Genomic DNA, 22,496 nt, shown 5'->3' on the forward strand with positions numbered 1-22,496 from the left:
AAACAAAAAGCAAAATGGCAGACATAAATCCTAACTTATCAGTAATTATGTTAAATGCAAATGAATTGATCCAATGAGAAAGGGTTGTTAGAATGGATTTTAAAAAGTTCCAATAATATGCTGTTCATAGGATACATACTTCAGACTCCAAGATACAAATAAACTGAAAGTAAAAGAAGGATGGGAAAAGATATATCATGTAAACAGCAACCGTAAGAGCTGGAATGGCTAAACTAATATCAGACAAAATCTGTTTTTTAAAAATTGTTTGCAGAGATAATGATAAACATATATGCACCTAACTACAGAGCCCAAAATATATGAAGCAAAAACAGAATCAACGGAGAAATAGACAATTTGACAATAACTATTGGAGACATTAACAGTCACTTTCGATAGTGGATAGAATAACTAGGTAGAAGATTAACAAGCAAATAGAAGAATTAAGCAACACTAATAAACAACTAGACCTAATACACAACTTATGAGACACACATTCTTTTCAAATGCACATAAACATTACATAGGTTAAACCATATGTTAGGCCATAAAACAAGCCTCAATAAACTTAAAGGATTGAAATCATACAATGTGTGTTCTCTGACCAGAATAGAATAAAATGAGAAATCAGTGACAGAAGGAAATTTTGGAAATTCAAAAATTTGTGGAAATTAGACAACAAACTCCTAAAACCCCATGGGATCAAAGAAGAAATCACAAGGGAAAATAAAAAATGCTATGAGAAAACATAACACACGAAATCTTATGAGATGCAGTAAAAGAGGTGCTCAGAGGGACATTTATAGTTGTAAATGCCTAGATTAAACAAGAGAAAAGCTTTCAAATTAATAGCCCAACTTTCCACCTTAAGGAACTAGAAAAAGAAGAGCAAATTGAACCCAAAGCTAGCAGAGTGAAAGATATAATAAAGACTAGAGTGGCAATAAATAACATAAAGAACAGAAAAACAATAGAGAAAAATCAATAAAACCAAAGTTGATTCTCTGACAGGATCAACCAAATTGACAATCCTTTAGCTAGACTATGAAAAAAATTTTTAATTTTTAAAATTGGGAATGAAAAAGAAGAGAAAACTACCAACCTGACAAATAGAAAAAGGATTGTTAGGGAGAACTATTCCCATAAATTTAGATAAAATAGAAAAATTTTGGGCCGAGCCTGTGGCGCACTCGGGAGAGTGTGGCGCTGGGAGCACAGCGACGCTCCTGCCACGGGCTCGGATCCTATATAGGAATGGCCGGTGCACTCACTGGCTGAGTGCCGGTCACGAAAAAGACAAAAAAAAAAAAAAAAAAGAAAAAGAAAAAGAAAAAAAGAAATAATTTTATAAACACACAAATCACTGAAGCTGACCCATCAAGAAATAAAAAAATCTGAATAGACCTATGAGAAATAAAGAGACTAAGTTAGTAATTTTAAAATTTCCCACCAAGGAAAGCTCAGAACCAGATAGCTTCACTGGTGAATTCCACCAAATGATTAAATTAATATCAATTTAGAACTAACACCAATTCTTCACAGACTCTTCAGAAACAGAAGAGGAAACACTTCCCAGCTTATTCTATGAGGCCAATACCACCCTGATGCCAAAACCAGATGAAGACATCATAAGAAAAGTAGACACCCCAATATTATTTACGAATATAGATACAAAATTCCTAAACAAAATATTATCAAACGTAATCCAGCAGCATTTGAAAAGAATTATATCCATGACCAAGTGGGAATTATCCCGAGTGCAAGGTTAGTTCAACACACAAGAATCAATCGATGTAATACATTGTATTAAAAGAATAAAGGACAAAAACCACATGATCAACTCAACAGATGTAAATTGATCATGCTGATAGTTGTACAACTCTATGAATGTACTAAAAACTATTAAATTGTACATTAAATGGGGAGATGGTATGATATCTGAATTAGATATCAATAAAGCTATTTAAGAAAACGTGCCTTGGATGGATAAAACTGATTTGAAAGTCATGTATTTGTATGTCTAAACAAACTTCAGCATTCTTTAAAGGAATACATCAAAATACAAACCTCAGCCAAGCAAAATTAACACTATCTGGCATCCAATTAGAAATTACTTAGCACAGGAAGAAGCAGAAAAACGTGACCCACACAGAAGGCAAAAATAAGTCAATAGAAACAAACCTCAAAATGTCAAAGGTGGTGGAATTAGCAGAAAAGCCTTTTAAAATAACGATTATATCTATTATGAATAAACCCAAGGTTTAAAGGAAAACGTGAACATAATGAGGCGAGTAACAAAAGGTTACGAAAAGAACTAAATGGAACTTCTAGAGATGAAAAATACAATATTAGAAATGCAGCGTGTTCTGGGTGGGATTAACAACACATTAAACTCTGCGGAAGAAAAGATCAGTAAACTTGGAGACATAGCAAAAGAAACTCTCCAAACTTAAATATGGGGGGGGGGGGGGGGTTCTAAAAAATAAAAACCGTGTTAGTTATCTGTGACACAATATCAGGAAGTGTAATACCGATTTAATTAGAACACTCCACCCAGTAATAGTGAGATAGGAGGTGCTCAGTTTCCCTGGGCTCTAGTTACAGGACCCACCTCTAGGTCACAAGCCATTCCCCAGGGTTTCAGGCTTTCCTCTAGGCCCACCCCTAGAGAAAAGTTACCCTTGCTAGGTAGACCTAGACCTATTTTCAGCACGAACACCGGGAAAACGAGACCACAAGCGGCTGGTTTATGCAAATCCAGTGCTCGGGCATGCGCAGCAGAGAGGGGCTCTATAACCCTGGTAGCTGACTGACCTTCCACTGGGGGTGCTAAAGAGCACAGAACGTTCTTCAATATGTCTGGTGCGTGCCACTGGCCGTGGATTATGGAAATCGCCTCCTCTGGAGGTGCCCCGTCCCCAGCCCGAACCTTGCCCTCCGAATCTGAGCGTGTGCCTGGCACCACCCTCCTTTGCCCCTGCGCCACCTTTCCCATCATTCCGGCAGAATCCTGGCGCCTCGTGAGTTCTGGTCCCACCTCATAATGCCAGGGGTCTACGTCAGGCTGCATGAAGGAACCGTCGTGTGGTGAGCGCCACCTGCAGGACCAGGCCTTCACCTCGGCGTCCTCATCTAGGGGTGCCAGTCACGCTTACGTGGTAGAGGAGGGCAGCCCGCGCCACACTCATGGGGTCTTCTGCATCCAAGGCTGCCCTCCAGGCGACCCCCAAAGAGCCCAGGGAGCCCAAGCCGAAACACTTGGCCTGTGAGTAGCGTCCGGGCTGGGCAGCTCGCGCGGCTCCTGCCGTCCAGGGCTGGGGGACCCTCTAACGCAGGTGCCCGGCGTGCTCCCGCCAGCCTCCCCCTGGCGACACCCGCACGCGAGGCGTCGTGTGGATTCTCACTTCCAATCGTCTCGAAGCACGTGAAAGAACCACTGGCGGTTTTTATGTCCAATTCCGAAATATTTAGAAATTATTCAGGGAACTTAGGTAGGAGACAAGGGGGCAGCACCCACGCTTCTGCAAAGGTTCTCGCTTGCCAAGGCCACCCCGGCCCGTTTGTGTAGAAACCGTGACATCTGCGGAGTCAGTTCTCCCACGGGCACTGCTCAGCCAGGACCTGTGAGTTGAGTACACAGGCCTTAGAGTGTCCCCAGCAGCACCTTTGGGCTCCTGTGTGTGATGCGAAGGGGAGGGGTCTTCATTCTTGAGGGGACCTGTTAAAGATTCCCAGGCCAGGCCCACAGTCCATTGCTTGAGCTTGTAGTGAGCCCTGATTTCATAAGCAACACGTGCTGCTGGCAACGCGCATGAATCCTCCTGCTCTGAAGCCTTCGCAGCTGACTAACACTTTGATCACCACTTCACTTTGGTATTTTGCTTAAAAACTATCCATTGACTTAATCTGTACTTACCTGCTGACGTTTTACCTTCTCATCATCATCATAATGTGCATGTGTTATAGCAGCTCACTGTTTACTAAGTTAAACAGATTAAGTTCCATTATACATATGTTTTTGAAGTTTGCTAAGCACTATTCTGGGCAGCCTGTGTGCTAGATTCTGGGGAAATATCTATGACAAACCCTGGATGATGACGTCATGTTCCAGAAATGGCTTCTTGGGACCTAAGGGATGAGCAGTAGTTACACACTTCCCTTGAGAGAGTCGGTAATGACACTGGTAGAAGCTGACTCTCTGGACTCAAACAAATCTAATTACAAATCCCAGCTCTGCAATTTTACGTGTATGACCTTGGGTATGTTACTTCCCTTCTTGAGTACTATTCATTCATTTCACAAGTATTTACCATAACCTTTATGGGCCATCTACTGTGCTAGGTCTTGGTGACTGAAATGGACACAGTCCCTGCTCTCATCGAGTGTAGAGGATAAGAGGGTAAACAGGTGTTCATATCAGGTAACACATATCAGTACAGATGGTAATATATGTAATGAAGAAAATGTTTTTGATTATTCCTTTGTCATTTCTCTGAGATTTGACTGCATCTGTCTTTAAGTTAAAATGACCAATTTTCTTTTCAAAAACTTTCTGTCTGTATTTTAATGCTTGTCACTGTCTCTAATTTAGATCTAATACAGTACATCAATGAAACAAATATGAGCGTTCAACATCTGGCTGATGTTCTTCATAGGAAAACGAGGAGCAGTAACTGGGTGGTGGTGTTCAAAGCTCTGGTTACTGCGCATCATCTCATGGTCCACGGAAATGAGGTGAGTGTGCTGTGCGCTCCAGCGGGAGGCCTTCCCTTCCTTCTGGTACAATAGACTGCGTGCACGCAAGTGCGAAATGTTCCTGCTTTGTCAAGGGCGTATTACCTTTTGCTTTTGTTAGTGACAAGTGGGGGAAGTGAATAGCAGTATTAAAAATGTTTTTTTCTGTTTTTATTAATGAATGCATCTTTGTCATTAGTATTACTTGAGGTATGCCATTTTAGCCACTGGTAAAGTAGCCATTGGGTAATAAAGTGGATAATAGAGTGGGTATTTCTCTTAATCCTTTAGATGATTTAAACCCTCCCCCCCAAAAAAACTTTAAAATGTATTACTGCATAACTGCTTTACTTTGCCAAGGGAAACTGTACACCTGAGTGTGTGATATCATCACCTGTCCTCCTCTCCCCATAGGCACATACTTTTAGTGTTCCATAGAACACCTGAAATGCTCTATAGCATTAAATTACTTATCATTTTCTATTTTAAATTTACAATTTGTCTCAGTAAAATCGCATTAAAAATTAGGGTTTAGAAATTGGCTTTATTTTGAAATTTATAAAGCGATAGTAATTACACAGTAGGGTATTGGGAAAAACAGAACGTATATATAAATGGAACTTAATAGAGAGCTCAGAAATGAAACCCTACTTATATATGAGCTAGGTGGCACTAAAAACATGCAGGAGAAAGTAAGGGGGAAATAATTACAAGAAAGTCTGTTGGCACAAATGGCATCCCTACGGAAGAAATAGAATGAGATCCTTATCTTACTTTATATACAAAAATAAACTCCACATGGAGGAAATATCGAAAGGCAAAAAACTAAATTTTGAAACTGAAAAAAATGTAGAATGTGCTTATGACATTCAAGTCGGGAAGACACCATAAAGTTGAAAGAAGGTATTTGCGACATGTATATTACAGACCAAAGATTAATATTCAGAATACATCATTGTAAGAAAAAGGCAATACAACAGACTAATGAGCGAAAGAACCCAACAGTTCACAGAAAAGGAAACCAGAATGTCTGACAGCTAATTCATGTCCGATAGCATGTCTGAGAACATGTTCAGATTAGCACAATTTAAGATTTCTGACAGAATAAAGAGTTGGGAAGACACTGAGGAAATGGGAAATACCCTGCAGATGATGTGTAAATTACTAGCTGGTGTAGTTTATCAGTGTGGAGAGGAGAACACTGGGACGCATTCAACAAAATCACCCAGCTGGTGACCCAGCAAATCTATTTCTCACAGCATATTTATAATAACGAAAAACTGGAAATCACCTACATTTTCATCAGTAGGGAACAGGTAAAATGAGGTGTGGTTATACAGTGAAATACTATATGACACTAAATGGGATGTATACCAGCAAGGCTAGATCTCAAAACCAATGCTAATCGAGGAAGCAAGTTATAGAATGACATTTGGAGTACAATAACATTTATGTAAATTTTAAAACATACACACAATATTTGTCCATGGAACAAATACATATGAAACTATAAAGAAAATAGACTTTAAAGATAGCATGTTAAAAATTATGACATCAGTTACTTCTAGTAGTAGGAGAAAAAGGAAATTGGCCTTGGGAACAGGGCAAAGGGTACGTGAGCTTTTTCTGTAATACTTTATTCCTTTTATTTTAAAAATAGACTGGAAGCAGTTATGTCAAAAACTGAGCAGTTCTCATTTCTAGATAGTGGGGTACACAGATGTATCCTATTATTCTTTGTACTTCTCTGTAACTTACAATTATTCAAAATCAAAAGGGGGAAATGGCTAGAAAGAAAGTCTTGGAGGAAAGGTGTGTATTCACATGAACTTTCATGTTTAACCCCTTGTTAATTTGGGGACTAGGTAAACAGAGGGTAACTGACAGCACAGCGAATGCTTGTACTGGCCAGCCCAGAATGTGATCGTGACTAACTTAATCAGTACTCCTGAAATAGATAGAACCTGCATGGCAGAACTCTGTCAAATATACATTCATAAGGGCAAACTCATTCATAAACTAGCTTTGTGTCCAGAAACTAATTTTAGGATTCGGCCCATTTGTCTCACAGCGTTTCATCCAACATCTTGCATCTCGACCCTCTTTCTTCACGTTACACAGCTTCCTGGATATAAGCGTCATAGAAGGTAAGATGGGTCCTTGATGGAAATGTTTCCATGTGTCAAGGAGGGGAAAGTTCTGAAAACCCTGGCTAGTTAAGAAAATTGGTCTCAATTATTTTAAGCCAACTTGGGTTGGGTTTCTGTCACTTGCAATCAAAAAAAGTCTCTATTTGTGTATGAAAGTACCTGTTCCATAAGTAAATAAATAAATCAACAAACAACCTAACTAGTGTGTGGTGCGGTGCACTTTTTATAAAGGTGAATAATCCCTAAGTTCATTGGTATAATGCATTTTTGACTGCGTACTAAGAATATGCTATGTGCTAGAGGAAAAAAGGTTAATGAAACCTCCAGGTCTTTATTCAGTGAGGCCTTGTCCAGCCTGCCTAAAACTGCAGCACACCTTTATGCCACCTCTCGGCCTGAGTTTTATTCTTGCCACTTCTTACCAACTAATTGCCTGTGTTCTGTGTTTTCCTTTTTATTTTATTTTATGTTATTTTTGCGTAATTGTCTGACAATCTCCATTGGAATGTAAGCGCTATGAGAGCAGGGATTTTTGTCTATTTAATTCACTGCTGAACTTCCAGCACCTAGCAGAGCCTCACCCATAGTGAGCACTCAACAATGGTGAAGGAATGAATAAACTGAGTAAATGAATCAAGGTAACCAGAAATTGGGTTTCTCCCATGGCCTTTCTTTCTCCATTTTCTCTATGAAGTTGGGGTCAGGGTCATTTGCTAATTGGAGGAAGGGTGGAGAAGGGGAGGTGGCGATGGGAAAGTGCCGAGAATTTACAGCCGTTTCTGTGGAAATGTGAGAGGAGCTGGGAAAGTTCAACTGTTCCCTCTGTTCAGGAATATCACTATCAACACCACATCATGGGGTGATATGAAGTCTTTCAGTAACTAAAAAATAATCTTTAACAGAAAATTTGAGGCAGGTGGGACTAGATGATGAATAAAGGCCGTTCTACCTTTTGTGCTTACAGAGACATTGCTGAGGCGTACGGGTAAATGTGGAATGATAAGTCTTTGCATATTGGTGTATTATAAATAGTTGTATTGGTTGAATTGGAAATAATCAAATATTTTATTTTTAGGTTATACGATGTCAGCCTTCATCAGACGGTACAGCAGGTATTTGAATGAAAAGTCACTCGCATACAGACTGATGGCATCTGACGTTACAAAAAGCAAGAGAGGGTCAGTAATTATCCTTAGTTTGTAAGCAAGAAATACTGACACATATGTGGTCTGCTTTGTAGTTTGTCAAAAACACAGCTCTGTGTTAAGATGCTGATGTCACAGTGCTTTTCAAATTCTTAATTTTTGATGTTTATAAATTTCTTTTATCTTTTATAGGAGAGACGGTGTGATAAGAGCTATGAGTACTGAACAGCTGCTAAAGACGCTTCCAGTTATTCAAACCCAGCTGGATGCTCTTCTTAATTTTAATGTAAGAACTTTAGAAATCCTTTTTTTTCCCCTTTAATATCAGTCAATATCATTGTTTAACTGTAGATGGGAGAAGGATTTTTTTAACTCTGGTGGTAATTGATGACTCTTATTTAATTTTCAGGCAAATCCTGATGAACTAACTAATGGTATAATACGTGCTGCTTTTATGCTTCTCTTTAGAGATGCTCTTCGTCTCTTTGCAGCCTATAATGAAGGGATCCTTAATCTGCTAGGTAGGATAAAGAATAAACAATATTTTTAAAAGATAAGATGGTAAAAATACTTTATTTGTGAAAATCTTTTACCTCTACATTCAGACTCATATTTGCTTTAGATTTAAAATAGAGAGTCCTTACAGGCTCATGTGTATTTTTAAACAATGAGATATTACATTGTTTTTTTGGTTAAAAATTATTTGTCGAATTAGCCACAAGGCTTTTCCATTTTTATACACATGTTAACTGATATTTCTGGGAAATTTACCAGGGAATCAACTAGGTTGCCATGTTTATGCAGTACACATTAAGGCCCATTTCCACCAAAGTCAAATAAGACAGCTCTGACTTTTATAAGAAGGTAAAGTCAATTACATAAGTTACTGTTATAGATTATATACAAGCATATTTTGTAGGCTTCTCAGGAAATTTCTGTCATCATTTAGACCTAATGAATGGTTCATTTCATTGCAAGCATTTTCCCAACTTTATTGATGGGAATTTAAGCTCTTTTCTTAAACTGAAGAAATGCCTAGTACATTTATAGGGTTATAAAAGAGTAGAAAACACAGCACCTTCCTCAGAGAGTTTCAGAGCTTGCTGTTAATCACAAAGACTATAGACCAGAAGTTGGAGACATTTAAATCTAAACTATCCGTGTATGCTGTTAAATTCCATGCATATTCCCAGCACTAGTGTTTGTTATACAGGACTTAATCTGTAAAAATCTGTTGATTCCAGGGATTGAACAGTGCTATTTGTGCTTGTTCAAGCAGAAAATAAGTGGATCAAAACTATGATTGTTTTGAACAGGTTAAAATCATATACAGAATCAGCTTAAAATAGAGTAGAATGGAGTGAAACTTGAAAATCGCTACAACATTGGCTGCTTCCTGCTATTTTTTTTTTCTATTTTTAGACAAGTTTTTTGACATGAGGAAGAACCAGTACAAGGAGAGTTTGGGGATTTACATCAACTTCCTCGAAAAAACCACCAAATTGACACAGTTCCTGGAGGTTGCAGAGGTACAGAAATCCGTTTCTATCCAAGGCCTTTCTGCTGTTTTCTGCATTAGTTTAGTGTCAGGTGTAGCTATACCTCCTCCCCCAACCACATCACTACACAGAGACACAGAAATTGGTAGTAGTTTTAACTACTTTGTAAATAGTAAAACTAAAAGCTAAAATTAGGTCCTTCGCTTTTTTTTTTTTTTTTTTTGAGCACGTTTACAATGCACTTGTGCTAAAAAGCAATCTTACAAGGACTTCTGTTTGTAGCCGTGAGGATAGGCAGTACCAAGTTTCCCCTCTCATCAGAAACTCTAGAACTGGACGAAAATATATATGATGGAAGTCTTTTTAGACAGTGGACAAGAGGTAGAACAGGACTGTGATCAGAGAGAGAAAGAAACATATAAGGTGATGACACTCTGGAGACCCCAAGCAGGATAAATACAAAGAGAACCACACATAGGCAAGTGACAGTCAAACTTCTGGAAACCAAGAGAACAAAGACATATTATCCACAGGAGAACAACAGCATGAATAGTGGCTGACTCCTGACTACTTGGAAAATTAGAACACATTTGCACCATATCCAAAATACAGCTTAGCTCTTCTCCAAACAGCAAAGACTCAGTATCTGGCAAGACTTTTCTTTCAGAGTCTACTGTTAGGACAAGTAGAAGTTTGTGCTTAAGTGTCCAATGCATCCTTCAGCCTGACATGTTTTTCTTGCACTAGATGGGCATCACCCGAGGAAGGCATCGTGCCCTGGGGGGTGTTTTCTCTTTTGTGTGCACAATAGTCTCTCAGTTAATTTTTTTGGTGCCATTCCCTGCTGTAATATATACTTTTCGCCCCCTTTTTTTTGTGAATTCAGCAAGTTGGAATTGACCAGAGCAACATTCCAAATCTTATTCAGGTATGTGTATCTGTCCTGTGCATTTAAGTGGACCTTTTTTCTCTATGTTCATTTGTTATTTATATTAATCATCATCTGAGACTCCATTCTTTGCCATATACTTATATGTGTGTGTATTTTAATTTCCCCGTCAATAACAAACATATACAAGGGAACTTCAAAAAGATTATGGAAAAATAGAATTAAAAGATAATACAAATCTTTCCATGCACGTCATATATATGGCAACGCTTGGTATAACGAATAGACCATGCTTTTAAAATGGACAGCACCGGTCAGTGGAAACAGTCAGGTATTTGGGATAATGAACTTAGGTTTGAGGGCTGTCTTGTCAACCTTTCAGTGTGTGAACTCAAGCAACTCATTTCCTTCGTCTATTCCTTGTTTCTGCAACTGCGAAATAGGTGTCATGCTCTCGCCTATCTCATAGCAATATTGTAAAATTCAAATGAACTCAAGCTTTTTCCTCCCCCAGCAACTGGTCATCAGGGGTCCCCCACATGGCCATGGGTGTGACCTGAGGTAGAGGTGGCAGTGCAGCAGGTGTGGATGGGGTTGTGCAGCCTGCTTACCCCTCTGGACCTGTCTGTGCTCCATCCCAGACGTACCCTGGGGCTTAAGCAGCAGGGCTTCTGGCCCATCCTCGACCTGCTACAGAGCCCTTGCCTACGTTGGGTCCCAAATTAAAGTGGTAGGCTTTTAGGTCACCTGGGATTTGGGCTAAAGCAATGTTTCCTGGTGTGGAGATATGCTGTCTCCAGAACCCAAAGATGCCTACTAGGTGTCACATTTTCTTTTTCACGGTGCGAGGTGCAAACTGAAATACTTCATCTTCTGTTTTGGATGGGACGTCCTGGTAGGCCTCTGACCACTGGAACCCTACAAATTTTACCACTGTGAAAGAAATGTGTATCTTTCCCAAGTCCACTCTGCTACCCACCTCCTGCTCATCTGATCCTGTTCTAATGACATCATGGATAGAGTGGATCAATTTGAGGTTCTGAGGGGTGACCAGAAGGTCTAGACTTCTTCCGACCATATTATGACAGCAGGTGGGAGAGTTCACCTAGCCCTGGGTCCGAACTATAAATGTAACCATTGTCCGTTCCATTCGCCTGTGACCTCTTTCTGATTCACACTGGAACGCAGCACATTCACCAAACCAATAACCACATAGCATGTACCGGAGGCTGTGTTAAGTCACCTCTACCAAAGAAACTATAGTGGCTGGCACAGTGGCTGCAATTGGGTTCCTACTTGATTTTGCTGTCGTTTGTCATTCTCCAGGGCCTGACTGGTTTTGATGGGGACGGGGACTATCACATCTGCATCATTTATGTCTGTAAGATTGGCACTAATTTCTGCCATCCTTGTGGGAGGCAACCTTGATTTTATTTACTATTCTGCTTGAAGGGTGGGTGGGGGCTGTTTCAGAGGCATGTCTCCAGCGTAGCTTTGCAGTGGTTTAACTCTAGTTCTAGGCCTAGAGTCCAGGAGGGGAGGTGGGGCAAATCTTGATGGGGCGTGTAACTTGTTGGATAGAAGCCTCCTTACCTCCCACAAAGGAGGCTGCAAGGTTTCTGAGGAACCTGGAGATTCAGGACTTTCACAGCCATCCCCTCAGCTGTCCCCATCTCATATATGAGGCCCTGGCATGACAGACCTGCCTTGGATGGGACTGGGATAACGAAGGACTCTCTGAGATAACACATGAGGAGTGCTCACACAGTGCCTGGTTCACATGGCAGTGATGTGTACGAGAAGGAGCCTGTGAAGAGAGAGGGTGGAGAAGTGGAAGGAGAGAGGGGCAGTAGATTGAACGTGATCTCTCAGGGAATGAGAGGGTATTGGATCCAGAGCACAAATGGAAGCAATGATCTCAAATAAGAAGAGAGAGGAGGCAAGGAAGGAAGGATAATTGCAGACGCAGACAAAGTGTTCGATTTGGTGGCAGAGAAGGGGCAGTTTCTGTTGGATGCTTCACAGTACAAACATTCCTTCATGTACAGATAAATCAAAAGGGACTTGTGCACAGACATCAAATCACACAGATCAGTCTATAATGAAAAGCACTTTTGGGTGAAATAACGCCCAGCTTCTCGAATGGGAAGTCAGATGAGCAGTGGTGGGGAGACACAGCGACAATGACAATGCCTGGGTTAGTAGTAGGGGAGAAGACGGAGTTTCATGGCCCCATGGCACCGTAACCAGCGGGTTTCACTCAGCATCGATTCACAAACAATAGGGCTTGACCCCTCCTCAGCTATAATGAATGAGACACAATCCCAGCCCCTGGGTTCCTGAAAAAGATGAAGCAGAGACTGCAGAAGCATGGCTAGATGTCCACAGAATGTAGTCCTCTGAGTTTTCTCTGCATCGAGCTTGCTTCCCTGAGGGATGTGCTGGAGGTAGGAAGAGGAACTTTACCGAGAACCACGGCCTCAGCCATTGCTGGGCACAGACGAGCATGAACTGACCAGCACCTGTGGCCTGAGCTCCAAGGGGACCTCTGCCAGGAGGAGTAACCTGAGTTGGAGGGTGACATTTTCCACTGGGCCACCCTCTCTCCTCCTTACCTCAGCTCCACTCCTCAGGATCCCTGAATCAAAAACAAACTAGATGGCTGCGGGAGAGTCTGCAAAAGGCAGCCAGGGGCCTTGTTAGCAAACTTCCATCCAGATCCCAATTCACTGCTCCGTAAATCAACTCTTTGTACTGGAAGGGCTTCCTTATCAGTACGCTGGCCCCTGGCCCTCAGCCAGTGCAGAAAGTCATTTGTCGTGGCCTTCAGCAGTCGGCAGAACTGCTCCTGTGAAGACGTGCTTCCCGGGCTGTCCTGGAAGCCCTGGAATGGAGTGACATGCAGGGCTACGTGGGACAGCAGGGAGGCAGGAACTGAGGCAGCCCCACTTTGCCCCCCTCAGTCAGTCTCCTCGAGAGAGGTCTGCTCAAAACCGTGCACAGTTTCAAGGGGCTTTCTCAGCCAACCTGCTGCTGGATCCCACGGAGGAGCGTGAAGGTCTTGCTCTGTGACTGCGGATTGGCCAGTTTCTCCTTGTGCTTCTGACACTTGTTACTTAACGTGAATCGAAGCTAACCTGCTAGGTTTAAACTGCTCACCAGTTTAGAGATCCCTTCTGCATCTGGTCTTTCTTAAGAGGAAATCTCCCTCATCTTCTTGATCCGTCAGTCCTTTCTGCTTTGACTTTGCCATCGTCTGGGAGTCACCGAGCCTCCTTCCGTGAGCAGCTGGCTGTGTGTCTGTCTGTGTGAGTCCTCTCCTTTCAGCCATTCCCTGCAGTTCCTGCTGGACGTGACTCCTGCAAATGTACATAGCAGGGTCTGCTCTGTCTGCAATCGGATGCATTTTCCTTTGTCATGAAAGTAGTTCAAACATACATTTCTGGGCCACACTCCACCTCAGAGCTCCAGGGGCATAAACGTGGGGACCTGCTGGACGGTTCCACCCCGACACATGCCCAGATGCATTTTCCTACAGTTACCCCAGCGTTTCTGTGCTATTGGTGGCTGGAGGGTGACTGTGCCTCACGAAGGAGGTATTACAGCCTCACATCTCCTCTTTTCATGTAAAGCACCTTGGTGCATTTTATCAGCACCATGCTCTCACCAGCTGAGCTAACCAGCCAGCACTTTGGTGCTTTTTATGTTTTTGGTATTTCTAAGCAGTTTTCTGCTAATCATGTTCACTAAGATTGCGTGGCACAGTTTCCACAGATTTACATCTGGCGGTGGATTGTCTGACAGCATATCAGCTGGAAAAAAAAAAAAAAAAATGTTTCCAAACAACATCGTTCAAATACTGATAACTTTTGTTATTTATTTTTGTTATTTATTCCCTCAGAATTGGCCCTTAGCTCTGCCCCCACACACCTTTGTGAGTACTTCTTTGTTAAGCCTTCTTCCCACTGCCAGCACAGCAGTTTATATGATTCATCTTTTCCCCAAATCTGCTGGTCTTCCTCTGTCCCCATCCCCTCCTTGATACCCTCTACCTGGCCTCTCACTTACAATACTACACTGAGTGGGAAGGGGAGAGACGGTGACAGTCTGAGCTAGAACGATGGTGTAGTGGCAGGATGGAGAGACAGGGGTGCATTGAAGACACATCTAAAATTTGGTAGGACTCAGCCCTCTGCCGTTTGTTTTACATAATTCAGATCTGATAACGTCCAAAATACACATCTGATTATTTCACCCCTCACTTAAAAGCCCTCCAATGGCTGTGTCCCTAGTACCTAGTGTATAGTAAATTATTAATAATTATTTTCTTGAATAGAGAGTGAGTGGATCAGGAGGGAGATGGCGGGATATAGAACCCTGGTGGGGAATGGGCCTTATGTTTTAATGGAAATGGAGAACAAAAAGATACACCCACATTCACTCAGCAAATACATTTGAGCCTTGAACAACACTGCTTTGAACTGTGAGGGTCCACTTACATGCGGGTTCTGCAACAGTGGGTTTAACCAAAATGCAGGGCAAAGTGCAGTATTCCCAGGATTCAGAACCCATGTATAAGGTGGGCCAACTTTTCCTATGTGTGGGTTCCACAGTAATGACGCGTGAAAGTCATACACAGGGTTTCAACTGACTATGTGGGGTCAACACCCTTAACCTCCCGTGTTGTTTAAGGGTCAACTGTATTAATTAAGCATTTACTATGTGCCAAGCACTTAAGATTCATCAGTAAATGAAACAGACAAAATCCCTGCCTTCATGGAGCTTATATTCTATTGCAGGGACACAGACAATGAATATACAAAGAAATCTGTAATGTCACTAAAAATAAATGCTTTGAAAAAAAAAATTTAAAGAAACTGTTGGTAGTCAAGGAAATCCCTCTTGAAGAGGTGACATTTTAGCAGAGACCGAAGACCATGTCGACACCTGGATTTCTCTTCATATGCGTGATAATGAATTTGCTAATATGAGTGAGATTCTCCGTCCCTCTTTTTGTTGTTGTTTCTCTATCTCTCTGTTGCCTTCTCTCCCCGCTCTCCCTCTTCTCCACTAGGTTTTACCTACTGACCTGGTGACTTTTGAAGGAACCATGAATAATGAATGATTTCAAGCCTAATGTCTTCTTGAGGGATAGGTATTTTAGTTGTCCTTTGATAATTTTAAGAGACTGGGTTGTTGTTTTAAAATTTTTATTTCAAAGCATAGTTTGAGAATTTGACTTGATACCAAGATGTTACTTTTAATAATAAATTTACTTTTGGCTTTAATGCATTTGCTATAGAGGTATCTTAATTTTTGTTCAAAATATGTTTATCATGTAGGAGAGTATGATTTTTCTAAAAGTATCAGAAAATAAATCTTTCATAACTTTTTTTAGCCACCCCGGAGTTTACTTGAAGCACTAAAACAGCATTTAGCTTCTTTGGAAGAGAAAAACATTTCACCACCTTGCAGGTGAGTTAATAACTATCTTTAATATAGGTTTATTTTGTCTCCCTCTAAATAAATTTTCTCATTCTAAATGTTTAAAAATATGAGATCAACTAAAACTATGGGTTATGAATGCTATATGATGGAATACTATTCAGCTATTGTAAATGATGGTATGGAATGGAGGTTTCAGTCTTTTGCGGGATTCCAGACTCTTCACAAGAGGGTATGTTTCCCAAAGAAACTAAGTCAAAAGTCTAGGGAACACATGTGGTGAAGATCTCTGGTGGAGAATTTATAGCAATGCCGGGGTCTCACATGGCAGAAAATGGTGGAGCAGAGGGAGAGAGACTCTGTTATGTGATAATGCTTTCCGAACCATGCCTGTGACCACTATTATTAATCCATTCACTATGCTGTGGTCCTACAGTCCAATCACTTCTTCAAGAACCCACCTTTGAATTACCATAATAGGATTTCCTGCCCTCTTTTCACTGTCATGATGTGGACTCGGTTTTGGGGGACGTCAGTCCACAGCACTCCTCTAGGGGCTCTTCTAGTGAGAACAACTGTTGTAGAAGATTGTTTAATGGCATGGAAAACTGTTCATTCACATAACCGTGTGCATAGTAACATATAAGACGTGCGCGTGTGTGTGCGTACACACATATACACACACATGTATACTGTATGTATGCGTTATACATGCAAATTGAATAACACAAAATGTTTACATTAGTTATTTCTGAATGTGACAATTATGGTTGATGTCAGTCTTCTTTTTTGTCCTTTTCTGTATTGTCTAGAATCCCTACAAAGTTTATGTATTATTCATTCATTCCACTTTTTTGAGGTTTTGTTGATTGTCATTGATTTAAATTATCCCTCTCTTTTTTATTTTTTCAATAACTTACATTTTGTTAATGTAGTTAGCACTTAAAATACATTATTCATTTCGGGTTACATTTTGCACAATAAGCATTGAACAGCAGTGTATCCTCTGCCCAATTGGCTACAGCATGTACCGATCAAAGCCAAGTGCACAAGGCAAACTCTTCCGCAGTGGTCCCTTTAAAGCTGCACATCACACTTGCTCCTGGCTTCCCAGCCTGTGGCACCGCTACGTGGACTGTACTAGAAAAATTCCCAGTTTGCACACTGCTAGATTAAAACCACTGGCATTTTTAAATCACTGCCAAGCTCACTTCCAAGAGGACAGAGCAACTGCAGTGTGAACAGCAGGTGCTCGTGTGAAAAGCAAGACGACGGTCGCTGAGAGGGAGCGTGCGGGAGAAGCGCAGGCACAGCCGGGCTCTACTCAGTGCTGGACACTCGAGGCCAGGAAGCAGCCGCACGTCGTGCAGATAAAGCAGTTGCAGGAAGCGGGGCCGGATCTCGCCAGCACAAAACGGTTTGTTAAGGAGCCCGTGCTTGCAACCTGAAGCGTGTGGTTCAGCGCGCTTGCTCGGGGTCTGACCGTGTCGTGTGTGTCTGTGAACAAGCAGCCTATTGCCCCAGCGCGACCCTCACCTGTAGCAGCTGGAGGTGGCACTGCTCAGCCAAAGAAAACTTCTTGCCAGAAAGAATCATTATGGATCCAAGAAAAAGAGCGGAGATTTAGCCAAAACTGGAGCTTGAATTCAGAGGAAACTCGGAAGGCAAGTTTGCACCCCTGGAGGAAAAGCGCCCGACAGCGCGGCGCCGGCTGTGACTGGCGGGACCTTCGGGTCGCGCTGCACTGACCCCACTCTAATGTCCAACAGGGTGCGCCATCGGGAAAGGGAGTCACGCCGTGAGCTCGTCCTCAGACACCTGCCTGTGCCTCACGGTCCCGCTGCGGCTGGGAGGGCGCCTGTCGTCCGTGGAGTGCCCGGGCAGGTGAAAAGGGGGACAGATCCGCAACTGCCTTCAGGGTTTAGTGCTGGGGCAAAGCAGGGCAGGGAGGTCGCGGCCGCGTCCCACGTGTCTGCCGCCGCCACCGCGACCGTGAACCCCGGTCCGCGACCACGCGGTGCCCCCTCGGCCTCTGCTGCCAGCGCCGCCTCTGCTTCCGCTGCTTCCTCCTCTTGCCACCTTCTTGGGATCCTGCTGAGGACACGAAGGGATCCCAGCTGCCGGGGACCCCTGGGCCGTCCTGCTCCTCGTGCTCCTCGTGGCGACCTCAGGCCGCCTCCTTCCACTGCTGCTCTTTCTCGACCATTCTCGACAGTTCTCTCTGCAGTGACCTTTCTGCCATTCACTGTTTTAGGAGGACTTGATGGACGTGCCATGTTGCCCGTCCCCTCCCAGCGAGCGACATGGCAGCGAGTGCAGGCACCCCCGGTGACCCAGTGACCCGAATGCAGTCAGTCCTGTGTCCAAAGAAGAAAACCCCCTTCCAGAAGATGGAAATCCACTGGAGGCAGAAGAAACCACCCCGTGCCTCGACTTCTGCTTCCTCGGGGACCCCTTCCGGTCCCCAAAAAGCCCTCAAGTGAGTCTTCAAAGAAGTCCGAGCACAACGCGTCTCTTCCACCGCAAGCTTCCCTGAAGACGTCACCTGTACCACTCACGGACTGTGCGTTTTCCAGCAGGTCACTCAGCACCTCTCTGCCTCCGCGTCCTGATCCTCGTGAGGTTGCCATCAGGATTAGATGAGTTCACACGTGCAGAGGGCTTGGGACAGGGCCTGGGCCATAGTCCAGTGCTGTTCTTGTACTTCTGCCCTCCTGTCATGCTTCCCAAAGATTTACACGTCTCCTTTCCCTTATGCTCACCACACACTCCTGTGGCTGGTCTTCTCTCGCTTCACTTTCGACTTTTCCCATTCTCCCACCTTCCAGTTGCCCTTTCCAACTTGTGCCATGGTAAAACTGTGTCCTTGGTGATCTCGTTGAATGGTTTTTTTCTCTATGTCTGGCCTTGATTGCAGGTACTTCCCTTCTGGTTTTAAATACTGTCCATGTTCTAGAGATACAGTATAGATAGAGAAAGTTTATATCAGAGATCCAAACTTGTATATCAGCCTGTCTGCTGGACTTCTCCACTTGGATGTTTTGCAGTGATGTCAAACTCAGTTTATCCAAAATGACATTGCTTGCTTATCATCTCTTTTGCCTTTGGCTTGGAAAATGGCACCACCGTTCATCCAGGTGCTCATTTGCTACTTGGGAGTCATTTTCTCTTTCCTTTTTTTTTTTTTTTTTTTCCACAAGAAACAGTAGTTTCTTTCATTTTTGCTCATGTTCTCATGCTAAAGATACCTGAAGGCAAACTCAAGGTAATCTGATTGTGATTATATTAAGAAAATTGATTAAGAAATTAAAGATGTTGTTGTATGTGTAGTGTGTGTTTCACTCATAGTAAGTCTTTCAACGGCTTTTAGAGATAGGCAGCAAATTTTGAGAAGTAGAAAATTGGCTCTCATATTGTTCTTAGACTCCTGGCACAGTTAGCATGCTTTACATTTTCCCCAATCTTGTGATAACTGATACTGGGACCCTAGGAATAAAAGTAAATTTTATTTTCATTTTTTAATATGTCATTCAACGGACTAGAAGCAGAGGTAGGCAGATATAATAAAACTGTGAATTTGGTACATTTTTCAAGAAGAGTACCTGGTATCTGCCTTAGCGACACTACTAAATATTTCCTAGATGTGGGATTCCAGTCCCTAAAAACCTGTGCAGGGAATCAGAAAGCTCCATCCAATTCATAGCTATGGTTTTCCAGAAAATGTCTGTATTTACCTTTAGAAGAACTGATAATGATAATAATGTGTTACAAACATTTTATCGCTCTGTAGTGGATTTAATTATGTCCCCCCAAAACTCATTGAACCTTCAATTTGTACCACAAGTTTTATGTATTAGAAACTTAGCCCCCACCATGACTGTTAAAAGTGTGGGAAATCCTATTATGGTAACTGAAAGGTGGAGCCTTGAAGAGGTGATTGGACTGTAGGACCGTGCAGTTGTGGGCGGATTAATAATGGTGGTCAGGGCTGTGGTTCTGAAGGCTCTAAAAAGCAGGAGAGTCTGTCTTTCTCTCTCTCTGCTTCTACCACCTTGCAATGTGAGACCCCTGGGTCACTGTCACCACCACCAGATGGACTTTGAACTTCCCAGCCTCAGAAACTGTAAGCAATAAATTTTGTTTTCTTTATAAATCACCCAGTTGCAGGTATTTTGTTATAAGCAACATAAATGGACTAATACAAGCTCTCACTAGAATTCAAGGATGAAGCACATATATTAGGACATGAAAGAATTATCTGTTGACACTATAACCTCAACAGTTATATTCCAAATATTTGGTTTCTATAAGGTTTATTTATCACTTTTTAAAATGATTTTTATTGAATCGAAATTGATTATACAAATTTTGGGGTTTCAACACTGAGATACATGGATCACATCAGTATTACTAGTCCATATATTGTCACAAATTGTAATTATTATGCCCCTTGTGCAATCCCTCCCCATCCCCCTTTTCCTCCCCCATCCCCCCTCTAATCACCCTAGAGCATAATGTTTTCTTTTTTTTTTATATTTTCTTTTATTTTGTCGATATACAATGTGGTTGATTATTGTGGCCCGTTATCGAAACCTCCCTCCCCCCTCCCTCTCCCCTCTCCCTCCCAACGATGTGTTAAATGTTGGCATTCCTCATAGTTCTTTGTATTCTTGGTTCTTTTATTATTTTATGATATAGACTGTATTAAATAAGTAACATATTATTATTTTATTAAACAAAGATAATAAAAATACTAGTTGGAGCTCCTGAGAATCATAAGTTAACCAATGTTACTTCAGTGAGTTAACTCTGAAATTTTCAGCTCAAGTAATCACAGGCAAATGGAAACCAAAGGAAGGCAGAAATAATAATATTAACAACAAATAATGTAGAATATGAGGTTAATGAAGGAGAAGGAAGTTAAAGAGGATAAGGAGACATATCATATAATGATAAAAGGTACTGTTTATGAAGATACAGCAGCATTAATATTGTATGCAGTAAGCTAAATAATTAAAGCAAAAATTATTAGAAATACAAGGAGAACTTGAGAAAAATACAATGATAATAGATGATTTCAAACCACGTCTTTCACTACTGGACATATCTAGTAGTTAAAACATAAGTAAAGACAGAGGAATTTTAATAATACATAATAAATAAATCAATAACAGTAATCAACCCGAGTACACACACACGCAGACACAGAATGTTCATTTTAGAAAAAATCTTAACAAAATTTTAAAGGACAGAATTTCACAAGCTACATTCTCTCATAAACTCATAAAATTAGAACTAATTAATAATAAGTTGACCATAAAAATCTTAACCACTTAGAAATTTTAAAATATAATTCTTTTGCTCAAGAGGAAATCAAAGGGAAGTTATTAACTTTCTAAAGGTGATGAAGAATAAAACTTTATACCAAGGCTAATGGGGCACTGTGAGAGCTAAACTCAGAAGACAATTTGTAGTTTTAAATGTCATCATTATAAGGAAGAGAATTTTTTTAAATTTAGTTTTTCTCTTAAGAAAATGAGCAGAAAATAAAAAATTAGGAAGATAAAATGTATAAAGATAAAAGCTTATATTCATAAAACTGCAAATAAATACAAAAGTTGTTTCCTTGTAAAGTTCAATAAGATAAGCTCCTCTGGCTAAACAGAAAAGAGATTGTAAAAGTTTACATCATTAGGAATAAAAGAGCTGACATAACCATAGATGTAGAAGAGATTTAAATAATCGCAAGTGAGTACACTGTGTAACTGTTTGGCAACAACATATTTGAAAATCTAGAGGAAATGGATTATTTCCAAGCAAAATAAAAATCACTAAAATCCATCCAAGAAGCAGCGGAAACTTGAGTAGACCAATTACCACATAAGTCTTTGAAAAGGCAGCTGAAGACCTAGCAATGCATCATGGGTTAATAGTTGAGTTATCTAACCCTTAAAGAATAGGTAATTGCAATTCTTGGCCACAGAAAAAAGGGAAGGTCTTCAGTTCAGTGTAGACAAGGACATGTAAACTGCTTACCAATCTCACTTATTCATTATAGATGTCAGAATTTTCAATAAAATATAAACAAATAAAATCTAGAAATGTATTTTTTTTTAAATTTTATTTTGTCGATATACATTGTGGTTGATTATTGTTGCCCCTTACCAAAACCTCCCTCCCTCCTCCCTCTCCTCCCTCCCCCCCAACAATGTCCTTTCTGTTTCCTTGTCGTATCAACTTCAAGTAACTGTGGTTGTTACATCTTCTTCCCCGCCCCATGGGTTTTTTTGTGTGTGTGTGTGTGTGTGTGTGTGTGTGTGAATTTATATATTAATTTTTAGCTCCCACCAATAAGTGAGAACATGTGGTATTTTTCTTTCTGTGCCTGACTCATTTCACTTAATATAATTCTCTCAAGGTCCATCCATGTTGTTGCAAATGGCAGTATTTCATTCCTTTTTATAGCTGAGTAGTATTCCACTGTGTAGATGTACCACATTTTCCGTATCCACTCATCCAATGATAGACATTTGGGCTGGTTCCAACTCTTGGCTATTGTAAAGAGTGCTGCAATGAACATTGGGGAACAGGTATACCTTCGACTTGATGATTTCCATTCCTTTGGGTATATTCC

General features: G+C 41.3%; 1 protein-coding gene across 1 annotated transcript; it reads left to right on the forward strand.

Annotated features, from left to right (window-relative positions):
- Positions 1-3,068: 3,068 nt before the first annotated feature.
- Positions 3,069-17,610, forward strand: LOC134368590 (phosphatidylinositol-binding clathrin assembly protein-like). The gene is made up of 10 exons (XM_063085017.1): positions 3,069-3,261; positions 4,592-4,734; positions 6,806-6,881; positions 7,960-8,062; positions 8,222-8,315; positions 8,439-8,550; positions 9,452-9,558; positions 10,415-10,456; positions 15,816-15,892; positions 17,313-17,610. Exons 1-10 carry the CDS (start codon positions 3,069-3,071, stop codon positions 17,608-17,610), a joined length of 1,245 nt encoding a protein of 414 aa, XP_062941087.1.
- Positions 17,611-22,496: the final 4,886 nt, after the last annotated feature.

This window comes from Cynocephalus volans, chromosome X, assembly GCF_027409185.1.
Source record: "Cynocephalus volans isolate mCynVol1 chromosome X, mCynVol1.pri, whole genome shotgun sequence".
Lineage (NCBI taxonomy): Eukaryota > Metazoa > Chordata > Mammalia > Dermoptera > Cynocephalidae > Cynocephalus > Cynocephalus volans.

Coding starts and splice junctions, on each gene's coding strand:
- LOC134368590 (XM_063085017.1), top strand. CDS start 3,069: ATGAAGGAACCGTCGTGTGGTGAGCGCCACCTGCAGGACCAGGCCTTC. Junction 4,735..6,805: donor TCATGGTCCACGGAAATGAG/GTGAGTGTGCTG, acceptor TTTGTCTCACAG/CGTTTCATCCAACATCTTGC. Junction 8,316..8,438: donor ATGCTCTTCTTAATTTTAAT/GTAAGAACTTTA, acceptor TTTAATTTTCAG/GCAAATCCTGATGAACTAAC.